Below are 26313 nucleotides of genomic sequence, written 5' to 3' on the forward strand. Positions count from 1 at the left end.
GGTCCAACAGGACTAGGGCCCACTGGGTTTTTATCCAATGCCATGTTGAGGTCAGTCCAACCCTGTACCCCAATATCCCAGTTTGGGTGCCAGTGTGTATGTGCCACCAAGATGGCTGCTGGGAACAGGTGGGGAACAATGCTGTCAGGCAGCTCTGTAGTTCAGGATATGCTATGGGGGCACAGATAAGTTGGGGCAAATGTCAGTGAAGTGGTTAAAGAGGGGGCACTGCTGCTAAAACTAAAAATTTGCCTGGGAGGCTTTATTTTTCCTTTTAATAAAAATGTTTACAATATATTCACACAAAATGTTATTATTGCCTCATTGATTAAGCTAAAACTAGGATAATCATGCAAATGTGAGGTAAAAACTTTTATACATAAGATATAAATTAAACTTTTTTAATCAGTGTTTTACTTGTTTATAAAATGTTAATGAAGCTTTTTGCACCTATTGTTCTAGGGTTAGACAGAAACTTGTCCCCTAACAATAGGCTGCTAATCCCCATTAATATGTTAATGACCCCCCAATGGAGCCCCTACCTTAGGTGTGAATTGGAGACTGGGGGAAACCAAACAATTCAGAAGTGCTTAGAATTGGTCTTACACTGAGCTTAACTCCATTTTGAAAATGTCGGGAAAAAATGTTGGGAAAAACTGTTGTCAAAACATGTTGTTAAAACGTTGTATAAATGTCGTTTAAATGACAAATTCACAAAAGTGTCTGTAAACTGTCTTTCTTTCACCAAAAACAGAAAAGTGGCGGTTGAGTTACTCCAAAAAAGGGCCATCTCCACTTTTGTGAATTCCCCCCTATGAGTCAGCTTCCTGCTGATTGGCTCAGATCCACATTCCTAAGGGGGGGGGGGGGTGAGTTCTTAGCATTCTTGAGGGAGGGGGGAGCAGGAGAGGGGAGACAGCAGAGAGCTGCGTGTCTCTGGCACATGAATTACAGACACAACAAATCTTTTGACAGAGAAGTCTGTGCAGCATTTCTGTGAGTGCTTATGGCTGTATTTACATAGACCTTTCTGATAAAGCTTACTTTGTTTTTCTCCTTTAAGGTGGCCATACACGTTATAATAATGATCTTTCACAGGAAAGATTGTTCGGCCACTCCACTAACGTTAAGGGTGAAGACACACAGAGATACTAGTAGCAGCTACTTGTCATAGCTGCTAAAATAGACAATGCTGATCATTTACTGGTAACTGTCTCTATGTGTGTTTTAGCTGAGGCAATTCTCATTATTGTCTATGGCAGGGTATTTTCTGGAGTTTAGTAGCCATGGAAAAGTAGCTGCTACTAGTAGCTCAGTGTGTCTTTGCCATAAGAGGTGACTTGTCAGATATGCAGGTAGAAACAATATGAATTCTACCCCTACCTGACTATTCTGCATTATTGTACAGCTGATGATCAGGCACCTTCAAAATTAGTTTCATTTGATATCGGTGTGTGTATGGGCATTTTTAGTCGGGCCATGGAATTGTTCACTTACAAAAGAAGTTTCCCTTTATAGAGCATGTAACCAGCATTAAACAAATAATATTATAAATTGGTATGAAATACCTTTTATGATCCATTTTGTTTTTAAAGATAATTACGGAATTAAATCAGCACATCGAAATGAATACTGTTTATTTATTAGGCAATACTGAAATTACAGGAAATATGTTTCATAAGTAAACAAGATAATTAAACTTCTTAAAGGATCAAAAAGTACATACTGTACAAATATATGCATTTTTTTAAATAATCACATTGTATCTTTAAACAGAATAATGGCAGTTTAGCATGAACTCTTGTAGTACAAAAGTGCTGGTGCAGCAGATTTATCCCGAATGCCATTTGTGCTCCACCCCTGCCTTGTTTATATTTCATTGCCGATGTTTCCTTAAGCGAGAGCATGTTTAAAACAGCCAAAGAATTTGTAATCAATGCTTTTGGAATCAACAAAAAGTTTGTAATAGTATTAAGTAAGGCAGAGCTCCAGAGATGTCTCTCTGATTAAACTAATCCTCTGTTGTTTTAGGAAAATAAGGTCCTATTTAGAAACATCTGGTCACATTAAAGTATAAGGCAAGGATGCAATAGCGAAGGGCCACTTAAATGTGCAACCAACGAAAGACTCAGCAAAGCAAGGAAAATTACTGCTCTAAGGGGGTTATGTATTAAAAGTCATTAAGTTTGCCCAGGAGCAATTACCCATAGCAACCAATCAGCAGGTAGAATTTAATGGTCTCCTGTTTAAAAGCAAACATCTTATTGGTTGTTATGGGTTACTGTTCCTGGGCAAACTTAGTGCATTTTATTACATATGGGGGAAAGTCACTGTGAGCAGTGGTGTTGTATATGTATGAAAAATATAGGTGACCAATCTCCCCGTGGGCCGTTGCCCTTAGGTGACCAATCTCCCCGTGGGCCGTTGCCCTTAGGTGACCAATCTCCCCGTGGGCCATTGCCCTTAGGTGACCAATCTCCCCGTGGGCCGTTGCCCTTAGGTGACTAATCTCCCCGTGGGCCGTTGCCCTTAGGTGACTAATCTCCCCGTGGGCCATTGCCCTTAAGTGACTAATCTCCCCGTGTGCCATTGCCCTTAGGTGACTAATCTCCCCGTGGGCCGTTGCCCTTAGGTGACTAATCTCCCCGTGGGCCATTGCCCTTAGGTGACCAATCTCCCTGTGGGCCATTGCCCTTAGGTGACTAATCTCCCCGTGGGCCATTGCCCTTAGGGTAAGAAGGAGCCGAGTCTGACCACAGAACATTTTAAAATTACAAGCTTGGATAACAAATCCCTAGCAAATAAAATAGTTCCCCAATACAAGATGAAATATAGTTTAAAATAAAACAAAAAAAGTTCAATACAATCTTGTCACAAATAATTTACAAATAAATTAATTATGAAAACTAACAGGCATACAAAATAAACTTAAAGCAGTAGAATGATGCTTAGCAAGTAAGGCTAAAGCACTAAAATTATTATATACAAGTATGGGATCTAGTATTCAGAAACCCATTCTCAGAATTACAAGAAGGCCATCTCCCACAGATTACATTTTAATCAAATAATTCTTATGTTTAAAATTGATTTCCTTTTTCTCTGTAATAACAAAACAGTACCTTGTACTTGATCCCAACTAATTCTGGTGCAATTGCAGTAACAGAGGGGGCAGGTGCCTGACTCATTTTCAGCAATACAATTACGATTAAATGTTCAGATGGCGTCACTTCTGGTTTCCATCAAAATTACATCTGCATATGATTCTTTAGACACAAGTGCACTGTACCAATTGATGCAGGCTGCTATGGGAACCATGGAGCTAGTGCTTCCTCCAGAGGTGGTGGTAGCTCCTGGTTTCACCTTTGTTAATAGCTGTATTTTGCTCATTTGATGCAAGACGGATTGAGGAGCGCCAAGCCCAACTAAACAGAAGTGCAAGTAGCTCCTTTTGATTAAAGTACCCTTTAATGAATATGATTTTTTTTTTTTTACATATCAACTGCAGGGAAATATATACGCCCACAACAACATTTGCGGTTGAAAATGACCCCTATTGTCTACCATAAAAATAGAGTTATCATTTATGTAGCAATGTTTTGATGGTTGTGAGATAGAGATAGCTGTATGACATAAAATTCTCGCAAACAGCAGATAAAATGAAGAGGCCATACAATGGTAATTAGCCACTACTAACCAATAAATGTGTGGTGCTTCTTGCTTGGAGCTTTCAGCTATTTTATAATTTATGGAATATTTAAATAGAAAGAAAGCTGAATTAGTTTATATTCACAGTTTTTCTTTACAGTATCTGCCTGTCTCTGTCGGAGTGTGCCATAGTGTCTGCCATACTGTGCTACTGGAAATGGTGAAATCCAATTTAGCCCAGTTTCGCCATCTCTATGATTCCATTGTTTTCCTCCCTGATTCCAGTGCTGACATCTTTATCTTAGCACTGTTGTTTTTCATTGTTTTGTTTTGTTTTTTTTAAAGCCAATGCTACATTTTTATTTGGTTGATGTACCTTTACCTCACTCTGCATGCAGCATTGGATGCGTTTAGCAGGACTGTATACAGGGGTAGCAGAGGGTGGTTAGTATATGGGCAACCCCAGGAATACTGTTAGCTTGCGTGTCATTTAGATGTACATGCTAAGGCTAATGTCCCAAGGAGAGATTAGTCGCTGCAATTTTTAAAAAGCGAGTTCCAGCGACAAGTCGCTTGTTCCATCTCTACATAGAGAAGAATATAAATCGCCAGTATCTAAACCGACGAGACCCTTTTTAGAGTGATTTTACAAAGAAAGCATTGTCACTCAAAACTATTGGAATCGCTGAAAGTGAAACCCACCGAGAAGGAAGTTGCTGTGATTTCCCCATTGCACTGAATGTAATTTCTAATTGTGGGTGGGGAATATGACCCCTGGATTTGTGGGAAATAGAATCATTCCCTTGTTGAAATCTCTAGTAATCGCTTGTTAGGAAAAGAGGAGTGACTCGCTTTTTAAAAATTGCAGCAACTAAATCTCCCTTTGGGACATTAGACTAAAGCACCAGGGGTCACAAAGTAGTAAGGAGCCCTGTACTTACTGTGTGCCAAATGGCATTAATACAAGGCTCCCTTGCGCCTGACAGCAATGTGCATTGTGTTTTTCTGTTGTGATTTAGTGCTCTGTGCATGGTCTCTGAGGTGACCATTCTGGGTCTTGCAGAGCAGTTGCTGAAGCTAAGAAGAGTATTGGACAGCTCAGTAAAGCACCAGAAATGCACTTTTTAGAGCTGTGGCTTTATCTTAGGGTGACCAGATCACTTGAAAATTCAGGGACATGGCTAATAAATACATGCTACAGGGCAGCACTGATTGCATTGAAAATAAAATGCAATCAGTTAAGCTCTGCTAGCTGGATTTTTAGACGTGTCTCTGAATTTTCAAGTGATGTGGTCATGCTACTTTATCTTCTGTTGAAAGGTAATAGAAAAAAAACAAATAAACAAAAATGAAACAACAAATTGCAGACCCATGTACCTTATGCAATGTCACGTCAACTCTATCCTACAATATCGTTGGTGAATGAGGCAAAAGGGAAGCCCAGGAAGAAGGCAGGATGTCAGCTTTGTTTTTTAAGGCTACAAATGTTTACATAATGCAAGTGATACAGATACAATAAAGGTTAAAAGGGCCCCACAATCCTTACTGGACGCAGAATAAGGCATCCCACTTAAAACACAAGAGCTAAAAAACAATTACCACAACCAGTGCCAATAATCAGCTACAGGAAACCTCAAATGGAGATAAAATTATCCCCACAACTACTGGCTGTTCCATTTTGGTTATCCACACTGCCACCTTTAGCATGCACCCTGTAACTTCACAGACTGCAAAGTAAATGAGAGCGCATGCACAGTCATAATAACAGAGATCTTACTGTATGGTTGCCTTTATAGCTTAACCATTGGAGGGTGCTAGAGCTGTAGTTCTGCTAAGTACTTTCAAGCTTACCTCTTCTGAAAAAAGTAACAGAACAGTGCACTAAAATATGTTGCTGAGGATTTCATATAAATTAACCAAATTAAAGGCATGTATGCTCCCTTTAAAGTCCAGATAGGAAGTATAGTATATTAGACTGCATATTTGAAGACAGTTGCATATGCAGCAATATAACTATATCATAAATGAATGAAATTTAGTTTAACAGGCTGGTATAAAATCATACATTAATTTTTAGTTTATTGTTTTCACTGGGAAAGGTACATCAAGATTCTGTACTACATTAGTATGTGTATATATATATATATATATATATATATATATATATATATATATAAAATATTATTGTAAGAGCAATCATAATATAAAACTCAGTAGTAATACAAACACACACATCACTATGTTAAGGTAAGATACAAAACCCCCAAATAATAAAGAAAGTGAGCATATAAAAGCAAGAAGCTGGGCACTGGATTACTAACACTTCTTTAGGAATAACCCCAAATTGCCACTTTATACACTCTAGCTGGACTATGGTGCATAGAGCAATGATTGATACCTATATCAGGTTTACACAGTGTCTGTATGGCTAAACAAATAAAAGTTATATGAATAAGATTCCCTAAACCAGAAACACCCAATTTCTGTCATTCAGTAAGTGTTTAATTATAACCATCAACATCATTTGACTACCTCCAGCTGCTTAAAGGCATTCATGTCCTGCATCTAAAAAGATTCTTCTGTGGCCAAGGGCAGTGGAACTGGCAGAGGCAGTGATCCTAAAAACTTGCAGTGCAAATCATTAATTTAGTATGGTTTGTCATTCCCAGTCAGTAGCAACATATTAGCCATCAGTTTCTGGGCAGTACTAAACACATTCATTTTATACCGGATCTAACTGGTTTCCTCGCATCACTGATCATGATATCAGGAAGCAGGAGTCTGGAATATAGCAAATGAAGTCACTAGGTGGAGGGTCATTTGTTAATTTTGTACTAACTGAGGCTAGTGGCTTAGCGAGACAATCATATCCCATATAGCCATAATGTAGATGATAAATCACCCAGTGCCTTTCAAATCAGCAGAGACTTAGTAAAAACTCTCATTCTGCAGCAATCCAAGCTAAGTTTCAGTGGCTAGAGAATTCCTCTTGTTACTTCACACTGTGCAAGGCATTAGACTGCTTACTACATAGTCATCTCCAGTATGTGGCTCTATAGCTGCTGGATCCACAAGTTCAGTAACAGCCGAAAGTCCAAAGAACTGCAATACTTTGTCTACAAAGTAAAGTTTTAAATTCCACACCTCATCTACCAAGGCAAAGACATGTGCAATGCATTCAATGACTTCAACAAATTTCTTGTTTCTAAACCAGAGCTGTGCACATTTTTATTTTATTTTTAAATGATGATGTCACAGAAAGTAGTCTGTAAAAGCACGTCAGCAGCCTGGGTGCCATAAAAATCCATCGGAGGCCCACATCCGGCCTGCAGGCCACCAGTTAGACAGCCCCTTATCTAAATTGGTCGTATTCTACTCTATTTTCCATCTTAGCATTGGTGCTGTTGCAACTCCCTGTACACTCTTTGCATGTCTATACTGCAGTGTGAACACTTAGTAACTAAGTGAGGTTAGTATGTATTTATAGATATATAATAAATACAGTATATGTTACATACATTTTCAACGCTTTTGTTGTTATAAATTAAATACGTCTGTACAGGTTTTCTTCTTCATATACTGTTAGCCATCATTATTAAAATTTGTTTTGGGATAGCTGTAAACAGATTCGCACCTAAGACCCTGTTCTTATTATGAGGCAATCAGGCTTATTGTTGTAGCACATCAGGTAGAAACATTTGCAAAAAGAAATACTTAAAACATAATGGGCTTGGTTAATATGTAATCATGACATATCAATTGAACCTGCCAAAGCAAAAAATTTCCTACAACTGTACCCAATTATTTTTTTTCTTCAAACAAACAAATATACACACTCCAGGGCAGGAAGTCCTGAGAACAGTGCTCCAATATGTTGGAAATATGCACATTTGCTGCGTTGATCCATTATATATGGATATATCTACAAGGGTTGTATCTCCAAATCCAAGAAGAAAGAACTACCACCACTTTGTACCGTTAAATAACAAGAGCAATACAATTTAACAACAATATTCTTCATGACATCTTCTCTCTCTGTAACGGTTTGAGATTTTCCTTTGCAAGTGATGGAAGGGTACGTAACACATGTGTTTCCACAATAATGCAATTTGGTTTTAGAGACTGGCAAGATTCTATTTCAGGAGGAAGAGATTCAACTTGGTTACCAATAAGCTCAATCTTAATGAGGTTCATAAGGTCGCCAACTTGTGGGGAGATGCTCATCAAGCTGTTTTTTCCAAGTAATAAATACTGAAGTTTGCTGCATTTAAATAGTCCATCAGGCAGCGTTTCAATCTGTAAAAAATGAAAGCCAAAGACATAATTAGGAATGCTTGGATGCTGCTTTCTCCCCTTTCCAAAAAAGTATCAAGAATTTGTGTACTGTAGGTACAGTAGGTGGTGAAAGAGTCAAAAAGAAACTTTCCTGTGCCTGCTGCTATTTTGTTGGACCCCCTTATTGTAAAATATTCAGGAGGAGTCTGCTGACCATATGTACTTTTAAAGGGCCCAAAAAGAAAGATAAATAATAAAAAGTAACAATAAAAGTGTGGCCTCACAGAGCAATAGTTTTTTGGCTGCTGGGGTCAGTGATCCCCATTTGAGAGCTTGAATCTCAAAATCTATAAAAAAATAAGGACCAATTGAAACCTTGCTAAGAAAAGGCAACAACATACTAAAAGGTGATCCACCCCTTTAAGTATGCATAGAAGCATTAATATATGCGTATATTCACCTAAACTATCATTAGATGGGTAAAATGCCTACTACACGGATAGGACAAGGCCTAATTAAATATACTACATATTCAGTGAATAGGTGGCCAGTTGAAGGATGGAAGGGTTTCAGTGGTTCCAGGTGGCCTAATTTTCCTGGAGACACACATTTATTTATTATAACTGGAGTCTTTGAAAGAAATCCAGAGGATAAAGATATGTGCAACAGTTCTGGTACTTTTTTACACTTTCAAATCCAGATAAGTCTGGGTATGTGTTTCAGCTCTATAAAGCCTAATATATCTCTACAAGTTTTACATATTGAAGTTAGTTCTAAAAGGACACAGTACACTGCAACCTTGGTCCAAATGTCATAGAATATTACTAAAAGCTATACTCATATAAGCTAGCTGAACTGGAATTGACTAGAGTCACGTAAAACTTGAAATTCTAAAAATGTAAAATGCATATGGCCTTTACTAAGGTGCGGGGCTTTATTCAGAGAGCAGAATCTGTATGCACAAAATCACACACAGGGCTGCAGCACAGTGAATACGGGAGTATAAGTGTCCCTTTTATAGCACCAGCACTAAATATGCAAAGAAACATTAGCATGTTATAAAGCTCTATGCTACATAGGCACAGATAAACATAGGCACACTTGGAAAGATCTGCATTTCATCAGTAACGATCAGGCAGGCATGGGTAATTATTCCAAAAAAGTCTTGTCTAGGAAACCCTGGCAAACAAAAGATTATTCATTTAAATGACCTAACCCAAAATGGCATGAAAAATATGCAATTTCTCCATCAGCAGAGGATGTGCTGTAGCTACGCAACCTTCAACATAAGCAGTACATATTTAATACTACATTTATGCTGAGAAGGGGAGAACAAACACAGGACAATTATTTAAACTGCTACCATTATTCTTTCCAAACTATTAGCTGGCTTAATAATATGGTATTATTCAAAACCTGGCAGCAAAATGGAAAATGAGGTTCAATGTAGAGCAGGGGGCTCAAACTCAATTTACCTGGGGGCCGCAGGAGGCAAAGTCAGGATGAGGCTGGGCCGCATAAGGGATTTCACAAAAAATTGTCTTTCAAGGGATAATGCAAGGCACGGCGGGCGCTGCTGATTGCGGAAATGACGTTATGCCATCATAACAGTTATTATGGGAAGAAGTTCTATGTGCACAATTAGCTCCTTAGCAGCTAATTGTGCACACAGAGCGTCTTCCCATAATAACTGTTATGATGGCATAACGTCATTTCCGCAATCAGCAGCTCCCGCCCGCTGTGCCTTGCATTATCCCTTGAATCGCAATAAAAATCGCGATCCATTCATTGCTTTTGAGAAGGCGTTGGTGCGGGCCACAAAATACTGTACCGAGGGCCGTAAATGGCCCGCGGGCCACGAGTTTGAGACCCCTGATGTAGACAAATGCAAAGTTAAGCACTTTGGTAGAAATAATATAAATGTGAGTTATACACTAAATGGTAGTGTGTTGGGGGGATCCATAAGGGCAGTGACACACAGGGAGATTAGTCGCGGCGGTGCTGCGCCTCGTATGCCTTCCCACCGTCGATTTACATTCTAGCCAGTGGGATGGCATTGCAGGGAGATTAGTCGCCCGCGACAACGGAGATTTGTCTCCCCGTGTACCCCTTCCCTAATTGAGAAGGATCTGGGGATTTTTGTAGATAACAAGTTATATACTTCCAGGCAGTGTCATTCAGTGGCTACTAAAGCAAATAAAGTGCTGTCTTGCATTAAAAAGGACATTGACTCAAGGGATGAAAACATAATTTTGCCTCGTTATAGGTCTCTGGTAAGGCCTCACCTTGAGTATGCGGTGCAGTTTTGGGCTCCAATCCTTAAGAAGGATATTAATGAGCTGGAGAAAGTGCAGAGACTGCAACTAAACTGGTAAAGGGGATGGAAGATTTAAACTATGAGGTTAGACTGTCGAGGTTGGGGTTGTTTTCTCTGGAAAAAAGGTGCTTGTGAGGGGACATGATTACTCTTTACAAGTACATTAGGGGGGATTATAGGCAGATGGGGGATGTTCTTTTTTCCCATTAAAGCGATCAGCACACCAGAGGCCACCCTTTTAGATCAGAGGACCGGAATTTTCATCTGAAGCAGCGTAGGTGGTTTTTCACGGTGAGGGCAGTGAGGTTGGGGAATGCCCTTCCTAGTGATGTTGTAATGGCAGATTCTGTTAATGCCATTAAAAGGGGCTTGGATGAGTTGTTGAACAAGTATAGTATCCAAGGCTATTGTGATACTAAAATCTACAGTTGGTATTGATGTAAGTATATATGGTTTATGTATGTGAATATATAGATAGGATAGAAGGGTTGAACTTGATGGTCTTTTTTCAACCATATGTAACAACCACTGTAAAGTTTTCAATGATCTTTAATACTTAAAGAGAAGGTTCAAGTTAACATTAGTTTGTTATAGAATGCCCTATTCCTATCAACTTTACAATTGGTCTTCATTATATATCTATATATTTTTATAGTTTTTAAATTGTTGAACTTCCTTCTTTCCTTGCCAGCTTTCCAATGGAGTCACTGACCCTGGCAGCCTGGCAGCCAATAACTACTGGTCTGTGAGGTTACAATTTAATTGTTATTGTTATCTTTCTGTTCAGGACTCTCCTATTCATATTCCAGTTTCTCTTTCAAACCACTGCCTGGTTGCTAGGGTAAATATTAATCTAGCAACCAGATTGCTGAAGAAATGCCAAACTGAGAGCTGCTAAACAGAAAGCTAAATAAAAGATGAAGACCATTAGCAAATTGTCTCAGAATATCACCGTCTACATCATACTTAAAGTGAATTTATAATGTTTGGTATGAATGCAAAACGTGGTTGACTACCATTTATTTACAGCAGAGTCATGAACAAAAAAAAATATGTGCTGGTTCTATCAAAGTATCATATAGATTGTAAGCTCTACGGGGCAGGGACCTCCATCCTCTTGTGTCTTTGACTCTTATCTTATTACAATTGTATCTTTTATTTATTTGTGCTTATTGTAATACTTTGTATTTATCTATTATAATACCCCCTGTTTATATTAATGTATTCTACTGTACAGCGCTGCGTACGTAAGTAGCGCTTTATAAATAAAGATATACATACGTACATACATCAAAGTACTTACACTGTTTTTGGTCACAGCAAAATACTGAAGGTTCTTTAATAGCTGTATTTCCTCTGGGATAAAGGATAAATTGTTATAGCTTAAGTCCAGAACCCGGAGCTTGTTACATAAGAACAGTTGAAGAGGCACCATTTCAATGTTATTGTGATTTAGGTAGAGCTGTTCTAGGTTTGCTAGAACTCCGATCTGAATTGGAATGTAAGCAATAGAATTGTGCCACAGCTTCAAACAGGTCAATTTCTGCAGATGCTGAAAGCTAATTATTTCCTCAATCGTCTTAAAATTATTTCCTCTAAAATCAATCTCCTGCAGTTCTCGGAGACTGAAAATGGAGTGTGGAATTCGTTCTAAGTCACAGTTGATCAGTTCCAGGCAAGCGAGGTTGGTCATTTTTTTCAAACTGATTAAGACCATCAGTCTGTTCCCTTCATTATTAATAGACAGTTTCTCCAGTGATGGCAATGATTCTGTGACTACAGGAGGGATCCTGGGAAGGCTGCTCTTCAAATAAAGAGATTTCAGGTTCTTCAAGTCCTGAAGGCCTTCAATGTAAAAATAACTGTAATTGTCAAGTGATCCTGCTAAGTACAATTCCTTCAAATTTTTCAAAAGAAAAAGCCAGGATGGAATCTTCTCCATTGTAGTGAATTTTAAATGCAGCGTTTCCAGGTTCTCTGCAAGGAAGCTAAGTGCCTGCAAGTCTACAGTAAGTGTGGAATGGTAAATATGAAGTTCCTTAAGATTTACAAGTTGGGTTATCATAGGCGTCAGTTTGGCATCTGGTATAAGTTCCAAGATCAGTACATCAATCTCGTTAAGTTCAAAGACATTGTCTGGCAACCCACTCAACATGAACATATGAAGCTCCACTTTGTCTTTAGAACTGCGCCGTAACTTATTTCTCAGCATTTCCACTGTCCATTCATTGTTGAGATTAATTTGTTTCAATTTGTTCTCACTCACCTCTGACAAAAATATCGAAAACCGCTTGGCGTACAAGGGATCGTATTGATCTGCTAAGTGAAGGATGAAGGCAAAGTCATTTTGTACATCTGGAATGTCACTGTAATTGCTTTTTTCTCTCACTGCTTCAAATGAATATCGCTTGAGAGAACTTCTAAGCATCCACCACAGACTATGAAAGCAGGCATAACCGTACAGAAGCACAAGAAAAACATAAAATGTAGCCAGCACTTTGAAAATTACTGCAAGAGAGTAAACACATTGGTATCTCCTGTACCCTGTAAATGCTTGAATATCAATAATGCAGTCAATTTCAAATGTTATATTCATCAAGTAATAAGACACGTATGCAATTATCACAATGAGTGCAACTACTTTAACTACAATTTGCTTCATATACAATCTGTATATAATATCCTTTTGTTCAACATGGAACCTGAACCTACGAACTCTCTCAAACAAAGCCTTGGCTTGTTCACCTTCTTTTTTGTCTAGGACACCTGAGGCATCATCATCTACTGCTGAAGACTCAATTCCAGGCTGCAGTGATTGCCTGCGAGTCTCTGCGTCTTCAGTACCAGTAGAAGTCATAAGCTGGGATCTTCTCCGATGCTGTGGTTTTATTGATTGTTGAGCAACTGCCTCTGACAAAGCCCGTGTTGTCCATGGGGAATCAAAACATTTATAAAGAATTGCTACAAAATGCTCCAGTCTAGAACTTGTACTTGGATAGTGAAGCCAGAAGTTGCTGCAAACTGCAAAGACTATTGAGTGCAGAAACACAAGGTAGGGGAAGAATTTGGCGAACCAGTGAAGCTGTTTCTCATAACATACTGCATCAATGTAAGCATACTGTTGGCGGTGAAGGTCATTCTGAATGCCTAACGATGGAATTGCCTGAACTGCAGAAGCAGATGATAAGTTAATATGTCTAAGCACTGGTTCCAAAGGATGTACACACTGATTGTCCACTTCAGCTTTACAGGGAAGGCACAGCATTCTGCTTTGGGTGAGTTGCAGTGCGCCTGCTAACACTGCAATCATTAACATAACCATAGTAATGTAATACCAAAATACATCCCACCATGGCTTTAAAATGTGATAAGATGTTTGAGCGTCTGCCAGAAATCTGAGCTCGGTCACAGTGATCATGGCTTCGGTGGTTGCTGACTGTGTGAAAGAAATAAGAACTTGTTACTTGGAAATCAATAGCACATGATAAGATAAATGTATTTTATCCAAATTGTACAATATACAAAATGTAACCAATAGAAATACGTAAATATGTATAGTCTATATCCTAAGCCATTGATAGCCAATGTTTGCTTAATATAATTTCTACAAACATGCCATGCCATCAATAAATAACAGTACAAGTACAAGCTATAGCTTTGCAGGGGAATGCAATTATGACTAAAGAAATTTGCCCTGGTGTTAAAAAATTTGGACTGTGAGATTAAAAATTTGCTTAAAATTAACCATTCTATAATATACTAAAGTTAACTTAAAGGTGAACTACCCCTTTAATTATGTCTTGATGGTGTATGCAAAATATGTAGGAAAGGGGTAATATGTACATTTTTGTGGCAATACATTCAAATCTTGTAGAATATCACAATCTCTTTATATAACTGATCAGCAAGGAAGTCTGTCTGGAAATGTAACCACTGTATTGTGAGCACAGACAGATGGACTAAAAAATGGATGAATGTATTTTGCAAGACTGCAAACTTAAGAAAGAAAACACTGAATGCAAAAACAGCTTCTGTCAAGAATACAGTCTGTTTAAAGCTAAGCAGATGGAACATTAACGACGGTTCCCTTAAAAGGACACTGATACTAAAATACTAGCAAGCCATATCCTAGAGCAAAAATAACCCAAATATTCACATAAGTCTTTGTCTCCACCATAATGGCTTCTGCATACCCTTCCCTCTACCATCATTCATTGTATTTTTGTAATTGGCTTTTAACTTGATTCAAACTGCTCCTCGGTGCATGTATACACATCATTAGATAAGCTGGAATCTGATACCTTACATAGTGTATGTGTATATATATATATATATATATATTGTGGTAAATGTACCAAGAAATGTGTCAAAAGGCGAGTTTTCCCATAAAGTTCTCCATAGTGGGAAATGTAAGTTAAGAATAGAAGCCGTTGGAGTGAGGACTGCATCAATGAGCCAATGTGGTTCCCAATCCGATGGGAAAATCAATATCTGGCCAATTTTAGGACAGACATCAGTTGGGTGGGCCTGTTGGGGGTCCGCATACATGGGCAGATAAGCTGCCAAACCGATCTGAGGGACCCGAATCTGCACCTTTAGACGAGAAAGAACAACCTAAAATGTTTTAATATTGCTTATAATGAACAACAGAAGGTGAATACTTTGATTTGGGGATATTTTTCAAATTTATATAAACAAATTAGGATTCAAACTTAGTTCAAGTTTGACTAGCCCAAAACTTTAGTGCAATGCTTATCTAAAATGCAACACCTATTTTGATCCTGTTAGATATCCTAAATTTGATGGACTTACCCCACAGCTTCAGCAATGACAGTATGGAAAACTCTGATCAGTCAGGAGGTCTCGTCCTTTTAATATGCATAGATCGCTTCATATCTACATTGACTTTCATTCCGTTGCAGAAGAAAAAGTTAAGTTGGTTCTCCTACAGTTAACATAAAAGAGGAACTCATGAGGAAAACACAAAGAAATCTAAACTAAGCAGTTTTTAGAATCGGCAGAACAAAGAAACACAAAATGAAAGGGACAGCGTCATGAAGTACCTTGGGCAATAATGACTAATCTGGAATAGAAGTACTCTTTGCTTTAAAGAAACATGGTCCATGTCAAAAATTGGGAAGACCGCACCCCCTAGATTTTCAAAGACATCTTAGATTGTTACAGCTGCAAGAGATTCCGTGAATAAAAATCATCTCTAACAGGGATATGTCTCTGCAGGGGATACAGAGGGTACTGCTGAAACATAGGGCCATGTAGCACGGGGGGCCAAGAGATGTGAGAGGGTGGATTGTGGGAGGGCTTTCAGCATGACTGGGGGTGCTTGCGGTGGATTATGGGAGTTGTCATGAGCCATTGGGCCCCATTATACTTGATAGCTAAGGTGCCCAATGGGTTAATAACTGGACCCACCCTGGGGGTGGAGGACCCCCTGGGTCCTTTAATTCTTGCTGGTGGCCTTCCCTGCAGTGTATTACTAAGTCAGCTGGCTTTAAATTGCCCCTGTAATTACAGTTCCCTTGGCTAAAATACCACTCTTCAATACAATATATGCCCCCTTTAATTGACCCTTCATGCACAATTGTCAGAACAGTGGATGCTCACAAGGAACTTTTAGCCCGTATTTTTTTATAAATTTTAAAAACTGTAGCCTATATACTGTACATATCAATGAGTTTTGACAGAATTTACAGAGCATATTTAAGTAAGGAGATGATGCCTTCTCCCCCTACAGTTGTATCTTCTGCAATGTCAACAAACATATTTGTGAACATGGCACAGCAGCCTGCAGGAACAATCTGGGATTCTTTGCACAAAATAGCTGGAGCTCGTCCCTCAGCTGTGACAGGCATGAGATCAGTGCCAACCATAAATCTCTGTCCCAGGAAGTTCTAGTCCAAGAAAACATCTCAGGTTTTAAAATTAAACAGCTACACAGAACTGGACAAAAAGCAATGTACTATTTTAGTAAGCTAATCAAGGGTCCCAGGAAATTGTTTTCAAATGAGCTATAAACATAATTTTAGAAGATATTCACTCTTAAAAAAACTGAATGGAAATGTAAACATAGTTAATATAGCTTTGGAAAGAATAAACAAGAAAATACTAACAGTTATGCAAGGAATCACCTGGAGGGACACATCTCTAGCATGTACAGTGTGTAAGAAAACTGTATTATACATGCACAACTGGGTTGTTAAGTAAAACGTGGCATTGTTTAGGCATCATCCTCATGTTATTTTAAATTCTAGGATTAAAAAAAAAAACTGTATTTTGGTTAAAAATTAAATTAAAAAAAAACAGCCTCCAGCAATCATTACAAACAGGAAACAACTTGCAGTGCCATTCATTCAGTTAGCTCATGCATGACTGTAACAAAGAGCTTGCTAACTGTATCCTCCGGACCTGAGGACGCCTGAAAGATTATTTTGTATACAGACGTCATTCACATTAACATAATCCATATCTATCAATCACTCAGTCAATCCATCCCAGGAGCAGGGGTCTCCATCTGGACGCCTGGTTGTAAATGAACGTTCTTTTGTTTTCATGTGTAGCTCAGTCTTTTGGCTTGGTTTCCACCTTGGAGGAATGGATTCTTGGTCACAATTTGTCCATAAAGACCATTCCTGATTTATCCACACTGTAGTTGGGCCAACCAGGAACCCAGTGGTTTCTGCCAGGTCTGAGCTGATAACAATGGTGGATATTTTCCAATTTGGAAGGGAAGTAAGCTTGTTAATTCTTATCTCAGTTAGATAAGACTAAGTTAGTTATACTCAGTTTCTATGGCCAACCACTGTATTTCTGTCCTCAATGTTGCCAGTTGTTTAGTTCTTCTGAGAAAGACATTGACCAGTACATCTGGAACAATTAGCCGCAAACATTTTGGTGAGAAAAACCTTGTGCCCTGTTGCTATGCTCATTTTGGTTGTCCCTTGCCCAGGTTCCCTCTACATAGCTGTTACAATTAATCAGTTTGGTTGAACCTACAAAATGCTTCAAAGAGCTCACAGTTTTTCCTGGAAACTGGTCCCCTATTACTATATTATTTGAATGTATCTAGTTGTATTACTGCACTTTCTGCAAAAGGAATGTTTGGAACAAACTGAAATTCCACATAATGGATAGTATATGTGGCACCTATTTAAACAAACATTTTTCTTCCATGAGAAGCTACTGGCTGGCAACTAAAGTATTAAACAACTTAGAGAAACAATACTGGCACTGTGTCTTCCTGGATAATATAACTGATTCAACCCAGATTTATGTCTATTCTTCTCCTCTGGGAGAAAACAATTGGAATGATCCCACGGGAAAGACGACAGAACTATTTGTCTGTGAAAAACAAATGTGCATAAAGCAATAATAGTGCTGTAACCCAATAATAACAGGATGTGCTGCGCTGTACTCTAGGTACAGATCGAGGGCTTTCTGTCCTCTGTTTTTTCTCATGTCTGCTGCGTCAGTCTCATAACTAGGTGCAACTGTAAAATAACTACGCAGAATCAACCATTTAAAGCACTGAACAAGACGCTAAGTGCAGTTGTGGTTATACAAGTTTGTTGTAGTCAGTTGTGCTAAAAATCCCATTCATTAAATGGTACTTGCCTCAAACAACAGTCATTGCACTTCGGCAAAGTTGTGCTTCACGCCAATTGACCCATTAAGTCCACTTTTGTTAACTGTTTTCAGTGTGCCTATAGATGCAGACCCTCCTCAAGCTACTGCTTTAAAGGTAGTTCCAGGGCCTGTGTAAATAGATGCAACAAACCTGCACCTAAAGTATCCTGAGCATATGTCATTTTGACAGTGAGTACCATAAATGACATAATCGTAAAACTGAAAATGTGTGGGGTTGTCAGAAGGTTGATACATGTTTAGAGATGATACACATCTGGAATGTTAAGGTATAGGTAAACCCATTATCCAGAAAGTTCTGAATTGCGGAAACGCCATCTCCCATAGACTTCATTATAAGCAAATAATTCTAATTTTTTTTAAATGATTTCCTTTTTCTCTGTAATTATAAAACAGTGCTTGATTGTACTTGATCCCCACTAAGATATAATCAATCCTTATTGGAGGCAAAACAATCCTATTGGGTTTATTCAATATTTAAATGACTTTTTAGCAGACATAAGTTATGGAGATCTTAATTATGGAAAGCTCCCTTATCCGGAAAACCCCAGGTCCCGAGCATTCAGGTTAATAGGTCCCATACCGGTACTAAGTTTGATTTTGATCAACACACTATTTGGATGGACTTTGTGCATTCTCCCTGTGTGTAACTTTCATGTCTAAAGGCTTAACAGATAGCATAGAATAGCATCAGTTTGTTTGACTGTGGATGTCCCATATCCATTCTGTTTTTCTACACCACTTTGGAATTAAGATTTTTTCCAAATAGCAACAGAATATGCCTTGACACAACTCTGGACTGGAATATAGCCACAATACATATAGATCGGACTTTCTCAATTTTTTGACACAGAGAGAGAACTAATAATACTGTGACTGCTCTAGACGATAAAAGGGAAATCCCTCAATATCTATTATTATACAGGTATGCAGCCTGTTATCCAGAATGCTAGGGACCTAAGTTTCCAGAATAAGGGATCTTTCTGTAAATCATGCTATAAGTCTACTTAAAAATCATTTAAAAATTAATCAAACCCAAAATGACATAAGGATTAATTATATCTTAGTTGGGATCATGTACAATGCACTGTTTTATTAATACAGAGAAAAATAAAATTTTTAAATATGTGAATTGTTTTATTCAAATGGAGTATGTAGGAGATGGCCTTCCCATAATTCTGAGTTTTCCGGATAAAAGCTTTTTGGATAACAGATTCTACACCTGTAATATAGCATTGACATATTGATGCAGCTCTATCACATTCACACTAGTGTCCAGTGGGAGCTTTACAGCAGTAATCAGGTCACAAAAAAGGCTTTAGTGGGACCACTATGAAATTGCTTGGCATCCCATCTACTACTTGTAGACTTAAAGTTAGGCCCTTCTGGAGGCTCTTAGGTGGTCTTTGAATTTAAAATGTTTGGTTATGCAGAATCATAGTTGAGGGCTTGTAAACCCTTCAGAAAATGCGGAAAATTGTGTTGCATGTAGGCATCTGAGATGTATAAGAAAAGAGTGATATAGGGTAAAAATAGGAAATGATAGCATTTTGACTAATGTAAGCTAGAAAATAACAACCAGACCCTGTGCATATAAACCTTGTATCAAATCAGAAACACTTAAGTGCTAATTGCAAACTGAAACTCATAAATAAATGACAAAGGAAATTTATTTCCATAACAATACAATTTCAAATGATGCTTTTATATTTTCACAGCAATAAACCACAGACGAGCAGTAAAGCACCCAAAAATAAAAAGCCAATAAGAACATTTGAATTTGTCCATAATCAAAATGTGAAATAAACTAAAATAATCTGACAAAATAAAACAAAATGACAAGCCATTACCTCTACTTTCCACTATTAATATAACGTTTTATAAGAAAGCCAATGGTACCATTTGCAAAAAGCTTTAGTAAGTAGCATGAAAAAAAATTCAAAGTTGCAGAAAAGCTGAATGTGGGAAAGACACAATTTGTATCTGGAACTGAGCAAAAGAAACAACTGGACCTTGGGTGAATATGCTTTATATTTCTGCATGTTAGGCCCTCGAGAACCAAATGGATTGCTTATGGTGAGCAAATATCATATGTACTAACAACATCCAAAATGCATGAATAAAGTGGAAGTAGAAACCCAACTGCAAGGGGCGCTGAACAGCACATTCTCTGCCTGTTTCACAGGCCTTTAGGGCTTGGCATTAACATAAGGCATTTCCATGAAAATGGATATATTTGGTGCAACATGAATTAATACACTCGTGGCAGCAGATCTTAGAAATGCAAGGCTTTGCCATTGTTAGCAAATGTTTGAGTTCCGGGCATGAGCACATTCACAAGAGAATAATTATATAAAAATTGTTTGATGAGCTAAAAAGCTGCTTTCACTGGCTGTGGTATAAACAACGATAATGAGTTCATTATAATCGGATGGGCCCTTTTACAGCAAAAAGCAGCAATTAGTGAAAGGTACAAAATATTCCCATTAACAGGGAGGGAGATAGTACATTTTGTAAAGGAAAGACTACTTCGTTGATGGCAATGTTAATAATAGGAAAAACATACATATATACAAGCGTTGGTACAGGTATGGGACCATTATCCAGAAAGCTCCAAATTATGGGAAGGCCATCTCCCACATACTCCATTTTAATTAAATAAATCACATTTTTTTAAATTTTCTTCTGTAATCATAAAACAGTACCTTAGCCTTGGTCACAAAAAGATAAAATTAATCCTTATTGGAGGCAAAACAATCTTATTGGGCTTATTAAATGTTTAAATGATTTTAATAGACATGTCAACCCAAAAAATGTTTTTCCTTATAAAATAAAACATAGTTCTATGCAACTTTGCAATATACAAATTTGTAATGGTTTTGCCTGTCCTCTTCTATTCTCTGCCCTGGTGGCTCTGACATTTGAAACAATGCAACACAAGGCAGCAGACTGACAGACCTGCCTTTTCAGAGAAAGCAGCAACCCTACTCCCACGTGAAACTAAATTTAAGTAAAAAACTCCACCACTATACCACTAAAATACTACAAATTACATCATTTATTATGGCCATCAAGTACAAGTACACATGTGTGTCTAAAGTGACTAAATTGCTGACCTCTTCTAGCCCCCATACCAGCACACTTCTTTCTGAAGAAAAAAACCCCACCAGCCTGGCTAGTGCAAAGTGTTGCATTGCCATGTTTAGTCTTCTCCCAGGTATCCTGTGTCTCCCTGTAATGGTGCTACTTTGCTTCGATACTAATACATAGGGGCAGATTTATCAAAACGCGAGTTCGAATCCCGAATGGGAAAAATTCGGATTGGATACGATAATTTCTGATGATCATGAATATGCTTACGAAAAAATCGTATTAGTCATCGATAATATCGTATTGGCGGTCCGAAAGACACAAATTTTTTGTATCCGAACGATCGTAAAATGCAGGAAAACCTTTCTGACTTTGATCCTTCTGTGCATGATTTTGGAAGCGCAACTTTTCGCGCAAGTTTTAACGCTACGAAAAAATCGCAACTTTCGGAATGGCTACGAAAAACTCGCTTTTTTCGCGCAAATCGTATTGGTAACGAAAAAGTCGCGATAATTTCTGAAAAGTCGTAAAGGCGCCGAAAAAATTGCAAAAAGTTCGTTTTCCAATCGGAATTTTTCCAATTCGGTCGGAATTCGTGTCTTAGTAAATCAGCCCCTATATGTGGCATTTACTGCAAGTGTACCTAAGTTGGACCCCAGAACATGGTGCAATATGGGCACTAAATTGGACGCAACTGTGCTGCAGCTGACTTTTGCGCGCAGTACAGGCAACTCCGTCCGATTCTTAAATATGGGCGCAATTGAGCTTGCAGCGTAAATCAGATCTGTCTGGTGTCAGTATTGGTTTTCACTCATGTCAGTTCTCATGTGTGGGAATGATGCCTATACACAATTCTTAGCCACAAATTTGCTGTGTCTATTGATGCATGACACTGAGGGAACCCTGACTGCCTCGTCAGAAGGTGACAGTAGCTCCAGGGTTTAGACAGCACTGTGCATCAATAGACACAGCAGCACTGAATTCAAAGCAGAAGGCAGGAAAGAATGTTTGCCGCTTAGCGTAACTATTTCGAAGTGCACAGAGCACATTTGGAGCAAGTACCTTTAGGAAAAGTGGTTTTAGGTGCCACTCACAGTGGGGAAAAGCACACGTGGCCCACTGTGTCTGCAGACGTAAATGAACCCTAAAGGCTTTAACTCCCATTAGCATGGGATGTCATTTCTTTGCTTCTGATAATTTTTGACAGATTATCATTGGTTTTATCTTAAGAAAGCCTAAGAACAAAAGTACAGTTAATGAATATGTAAAAAGTGAGCAAAAGGTACAGAAACCTTATAGTAAATGTACAAACACTACAATAATATTATGTGATCCACTTATGCATCAAGCTGTGTAAAAATAATTTTTCTGAATAAACTATTTCAACAAAAGAAAAACCAAATTCCTTTGTTATATAATGAATGATAACCAAAATAAGTTGTTATTATTAGATAATAAATTATACCTTAGGACCATGGTGATACTCCCATAAACATTGATGGCAACTAATTTAGTCACATATTAACTATATAATGAATAGTCAAAAATTTCACTTGTAAGGCATTCGGGGTGCTGTATTGATACTGCTTTACTAATATTAATCATCCTTATATTTTCAGCAGCCCTCTAGATATTGTGAAACCACAACTTCATTACCCTTTGCCTATTGGTGGGAATCTGGGAGTTGCTGTCTGGGAATGTTGGAAGTTTGACAGGTCTATATGATTACTCAACTTCTCCGGTCTCTACATATGACTTAAGTTAAAATAAAACTTAAAATGGTGTGCGGTGCGGATGACTGGCCAATAAGGGCATTTTCCAGGGAAAACACCTCTTTATATTACCTGTTCCATATACAGCATTTGAGTGGGAACAGAAACAGGCAGTTACTTGCTTTCATTTATAGCATTTAAGTTCTTCAACCCCAAAAATATTTTGCCTGATAAAAGGAAACATAATTCTAAGCAACTTTGCAATATACATTCATTACATATTTGTAATGGTTTTTGAGTTATATTTATATATATATAACTACTATTAAAAGAAGTGTTTGTCTGTCCTTTTCTATTCTCTGCCCTGGTGGCTATGGCTTTTGAAACAATGTAACAAATGCCAGCAGACTGACAGACCTGCCTTGCTGGAGGAGACTGACCTTTGTTATATTGTAAACATGTCCTTTAAGTGACTTTGCAATAACATTTTGGTTTTATGAATTTAAAACATCAAATGGTTTGCAGTCATATTATCAAGCAATCAAAAGCTGAAATTTAAAGGTGTTTTTCTTTTTATTAGAACTCACTAGTGGTGGCTTTGGTAGAAAATTACCCTAAAGACCAAATGTTAACATTTTCATATGTTACTCTTAGTTTTCTGGTAAAATGTGAATGTAAAATCCAGCGATACTGGTATTTTTCACTAACACCAGGAAATAAAGTCAGCCATAATTCCAGCCCAGTATAACATTCAGATGGGTTAACAATGGCAGCTAAACAATGGACATAATGGGCACACACCATGGTACTGACAGAACACTGCCGATTCTGGTTCTCCTCGTTCTGCCAATTCTACATAAAGCCTATTAGCAACCCAATAAAGCAACAAGAAGGGCAAACTGAGCTGCAGCAACAGGTTGATATAAAGTACAGATCTGAGAGCTGGGTTACAGCACACACTAGACTGCAATTTATGATTTTACAGCAGTATTTCCAGGTCAGCAATAAATAAATCTGGTCACCTGTAACCAAGGAGCCACATATCTGTAGCAACATCAACAGGATGTGCCGCATCTACCATGAGCATAACAATTCACTTTGAATAGAATGTACTGATTATGAAACAGAAGAAATCAGCAAATGAGGAAGAAGAGTCTTATGGCCATATACAGGCAGATTTAATTTGCTGATTTGGGTCCTTCTGACCGATTTGGCAGTTTATCTGCCGTGTATGGTGACCCCAGACGGGCCTCCCCAACCGATATCTGCCTGAATATCAGTCAATCAGGCACTTTAGGTGGGTATATCTGTGGAAAGATCTGCTCATTGGCAACCTCGCCAAATAGTGTATGGTCACCTTTAGAGCTATCTAAATGATTCCTTTAGATTGGTTTCCAGCTCTTGTGGGACAGAGTTGAGCAATGAACCCTTATCCAGACACCATAAACAAAGTACAATCATACAAAGCTAAATTAAAAAGAAAGAAATAGTGTTATCCAGAGGTTTTGCGTGATCTATAGATGGGGATACCATAATTTAATTATAAATGCTCTTGACGTTGCTTTTTGGCAGGGAAATTTTGAAGTTTATGGTATTCATACCCCCAAAGGGACTTACTTGTTGACTTGTAACATCAATGCTTTTTTATAAGTCTCGCACAGGATTGGACTTTCTGCCACACAATCTTATTGATATAGAAAATGACTGGGAAGAGCAATAAAGGAATTACATTTCTGCCTCCCAAAATTCTTTCTTTTAAATACCAAATTATAATTGCAAATACAAGGAGTGTCTGTGGGTGCTACCTATGCCCCAATGTATGCTAATGTATTCATTGGGTGGTGGGAAGCAAACAGTGTCTGCATGACTCACTACACCTATTATGTTCTCTTATGTTTAGGTACACACAGGATACATCTTGAGGAAGATGCCCCATAATTCACAGAGAACAGTGTGTATAGATATTCAGTGATGGCCTAACTTCTGGGTGTAAACAACCTTAGTACATAAAACTAGGAAGAGGGCAAAGTGGGACAGTGCGAGTCAACTGCAATCACCCCTCTTACTTGCTCTCTGCAGGAGATGTCAGAATGTCTTGTGAAGTCTTTCCAAAATGGACACAACTAGGCAGATAGAACAGAATCCCGGGATATATGACAACCCCGGATATATGACAACCCCAAGCCAGCAGTCTGACTTTAATATGATCTTTAAAAGCTGCTCATGCCTAGTCAATTCCTTACTCATTTACATAGTATTAATTGTATAAATTCCCCAATAGGATTAATACTCTGCGAAGGAGTGAGGATGAAACATGGCATTAGCTGTAGTTAAAACTCACACTGGCTTGACTCTTCCTTCCAGCAATGACAACAACTAAATCTCTTAATCGCACAAAAAATTCTGTCACAGGAATAAGGCAATGGCACAAAGGGGTGAATAAGTGCCATATACTGCGCCAGCTCCCATTGACTTCAATCTGTACCAACATTGTTAGGCGGTTCCCAATGAAGTCAAAGGGAGGCATAAGGTGGTAGAGGCTGTGTTCTTTACAGGATGAAATTTGCTGGCAGAGAAAATGCCATTACACTCGCATATTCCTTCTCTGTTTACTAACACTGCTCATTATAGGTAGAGGTAACAAGGCTGATAATATAACCAAAAGCATTAAACCTTTATAACAGAGAAAATGAAAACACAATTGATGTTTCAAATTAAAAGTCACCATATTTTTTTATACCAGCTATGGCACTACCAACCAACACTTCCAACAGGAGGCACGCAATAAAAACTAACAATGCAATGCAATCAGTGCAGCCCCACTAACTGCACTCAGTTATACAGTGCAATACAGAACCTTGTAATCATCAGATGAGCAGTCAAACAATATTCAAAAGCCACACAAAGACATTATATCCAGATTAACCTCTTAAGAACAATAGGTGGGGGCACTTACCTACAAATAAGATTAAATAGATAGATGATGATAGATAGATAGATAGATAGATAGATAGATGATAGGGAATAGTTCAATAGTACAATCAGGAAGAAGAAACAACATATTATTGAAGACAGGCATTCTGATTGTCTAACAATGGAATCTCCTATACACTGCAACTCTCAGATCCAATAAGGTTGGTTGTAACTGTACTCTGGCATCAGAAAAAGCACAGGTAGCTTAGAAATATATACTTGCTAAACAGGCAGCTTATTATTATTATTATTGTTATTATTATCGTAAGATAATAATTGCCCTTCTTCGCCCCGGGGTATTGTGCTTACCTGACCCTGCTTACAGATATTCTATTTGTTCGTTGTTTGCTTCAGACAGCAGCTGGTTCCTTGTCAGAGAGCGCTACAGAAGCCCAGAAGCCCAGCAATGCTACAACCAATACCTGCAGTCGCTAGCCTCATTGTCTCTTCTCATTGGTCGGCAGTTCTGTCTGTTAGCCGGGAGCGCCTATAGTGAAATACACGGCCAATGCTGTCAGGGCTCCCAGTTACAAATTGAACAAGGGGTTGGCTTGTCCCTTTGTCACCAATCCAGCAGCCTCTTTATTACCTAGCCGGCTAAACTTGTGAGCTTCAAAAGTAATATAACCACTGCTCTTGGGA

The 26313-nt window shown here is 38.3% G+C and overlaps 1 protein-coding gene across 1 annotated transcript; it reads right to left on the minus strand.

Moving 5' to 3' along the window:
- Positions 1-7464: 7464 nt before the first annotated feature.
- Positions 7465-26221, minus strand: lrrc8b (leucine rich repeat containing 8 VRAC subunit B). Its single transcript, XM_002941126.5, has 4 exons — positions 25981-26221; positions 15050-15182; positions 11541-13673; positions 7465-7941 (listed from the first exon to the last, which is right to left on the minus strand). Exons 3-4 carry the CDS (start codon positions 13653-13655, stop codon positions 7663-7665), a joined length of 2394 nt encoding a protein of 797 aa, XP_002941172.2. The 5' UTR covers positions 13656-13673; positions 15050-15182; positions 25981-26221; the 3' UTR covers positions 7465-7662.
- Between the last annotated feature and the right edge of the window lie 92 nt (positions 26222-26313).

The sequence above is a fragment of the Xenopus tropicalis genome, chromosome 4 (assembly GCF_000004195.4).
Source record: "Xenopus tropicalis strain Nigerian chromosome 4, UCB_Xtro_10.0, whole genome shotgun sequence".
NCBI classification, from domain to species: Eukaryota; Metazoa; Chordata; class Amphibia; order Anura; family Pipidae; genus Xenopus; species Xenopus tropicalis.

Bases quoted from the DNA above. Each gene is read 5' to 3' on its own strand.
- lrrc8b (XM_002941126.5), bottom strand. From the start codon at position 13,655: ATGATCACTGTGACCGAGCTCAGATTTCTGGCAGACGCTCAAACATCT. The intron at 7,942-11,540 runs GTAAGTACTTTG...CATTTTTTACAG, and splicing joins TTGCTGTGACCAAAAACAGT to ATTGAAACGCTGCCTGATGG.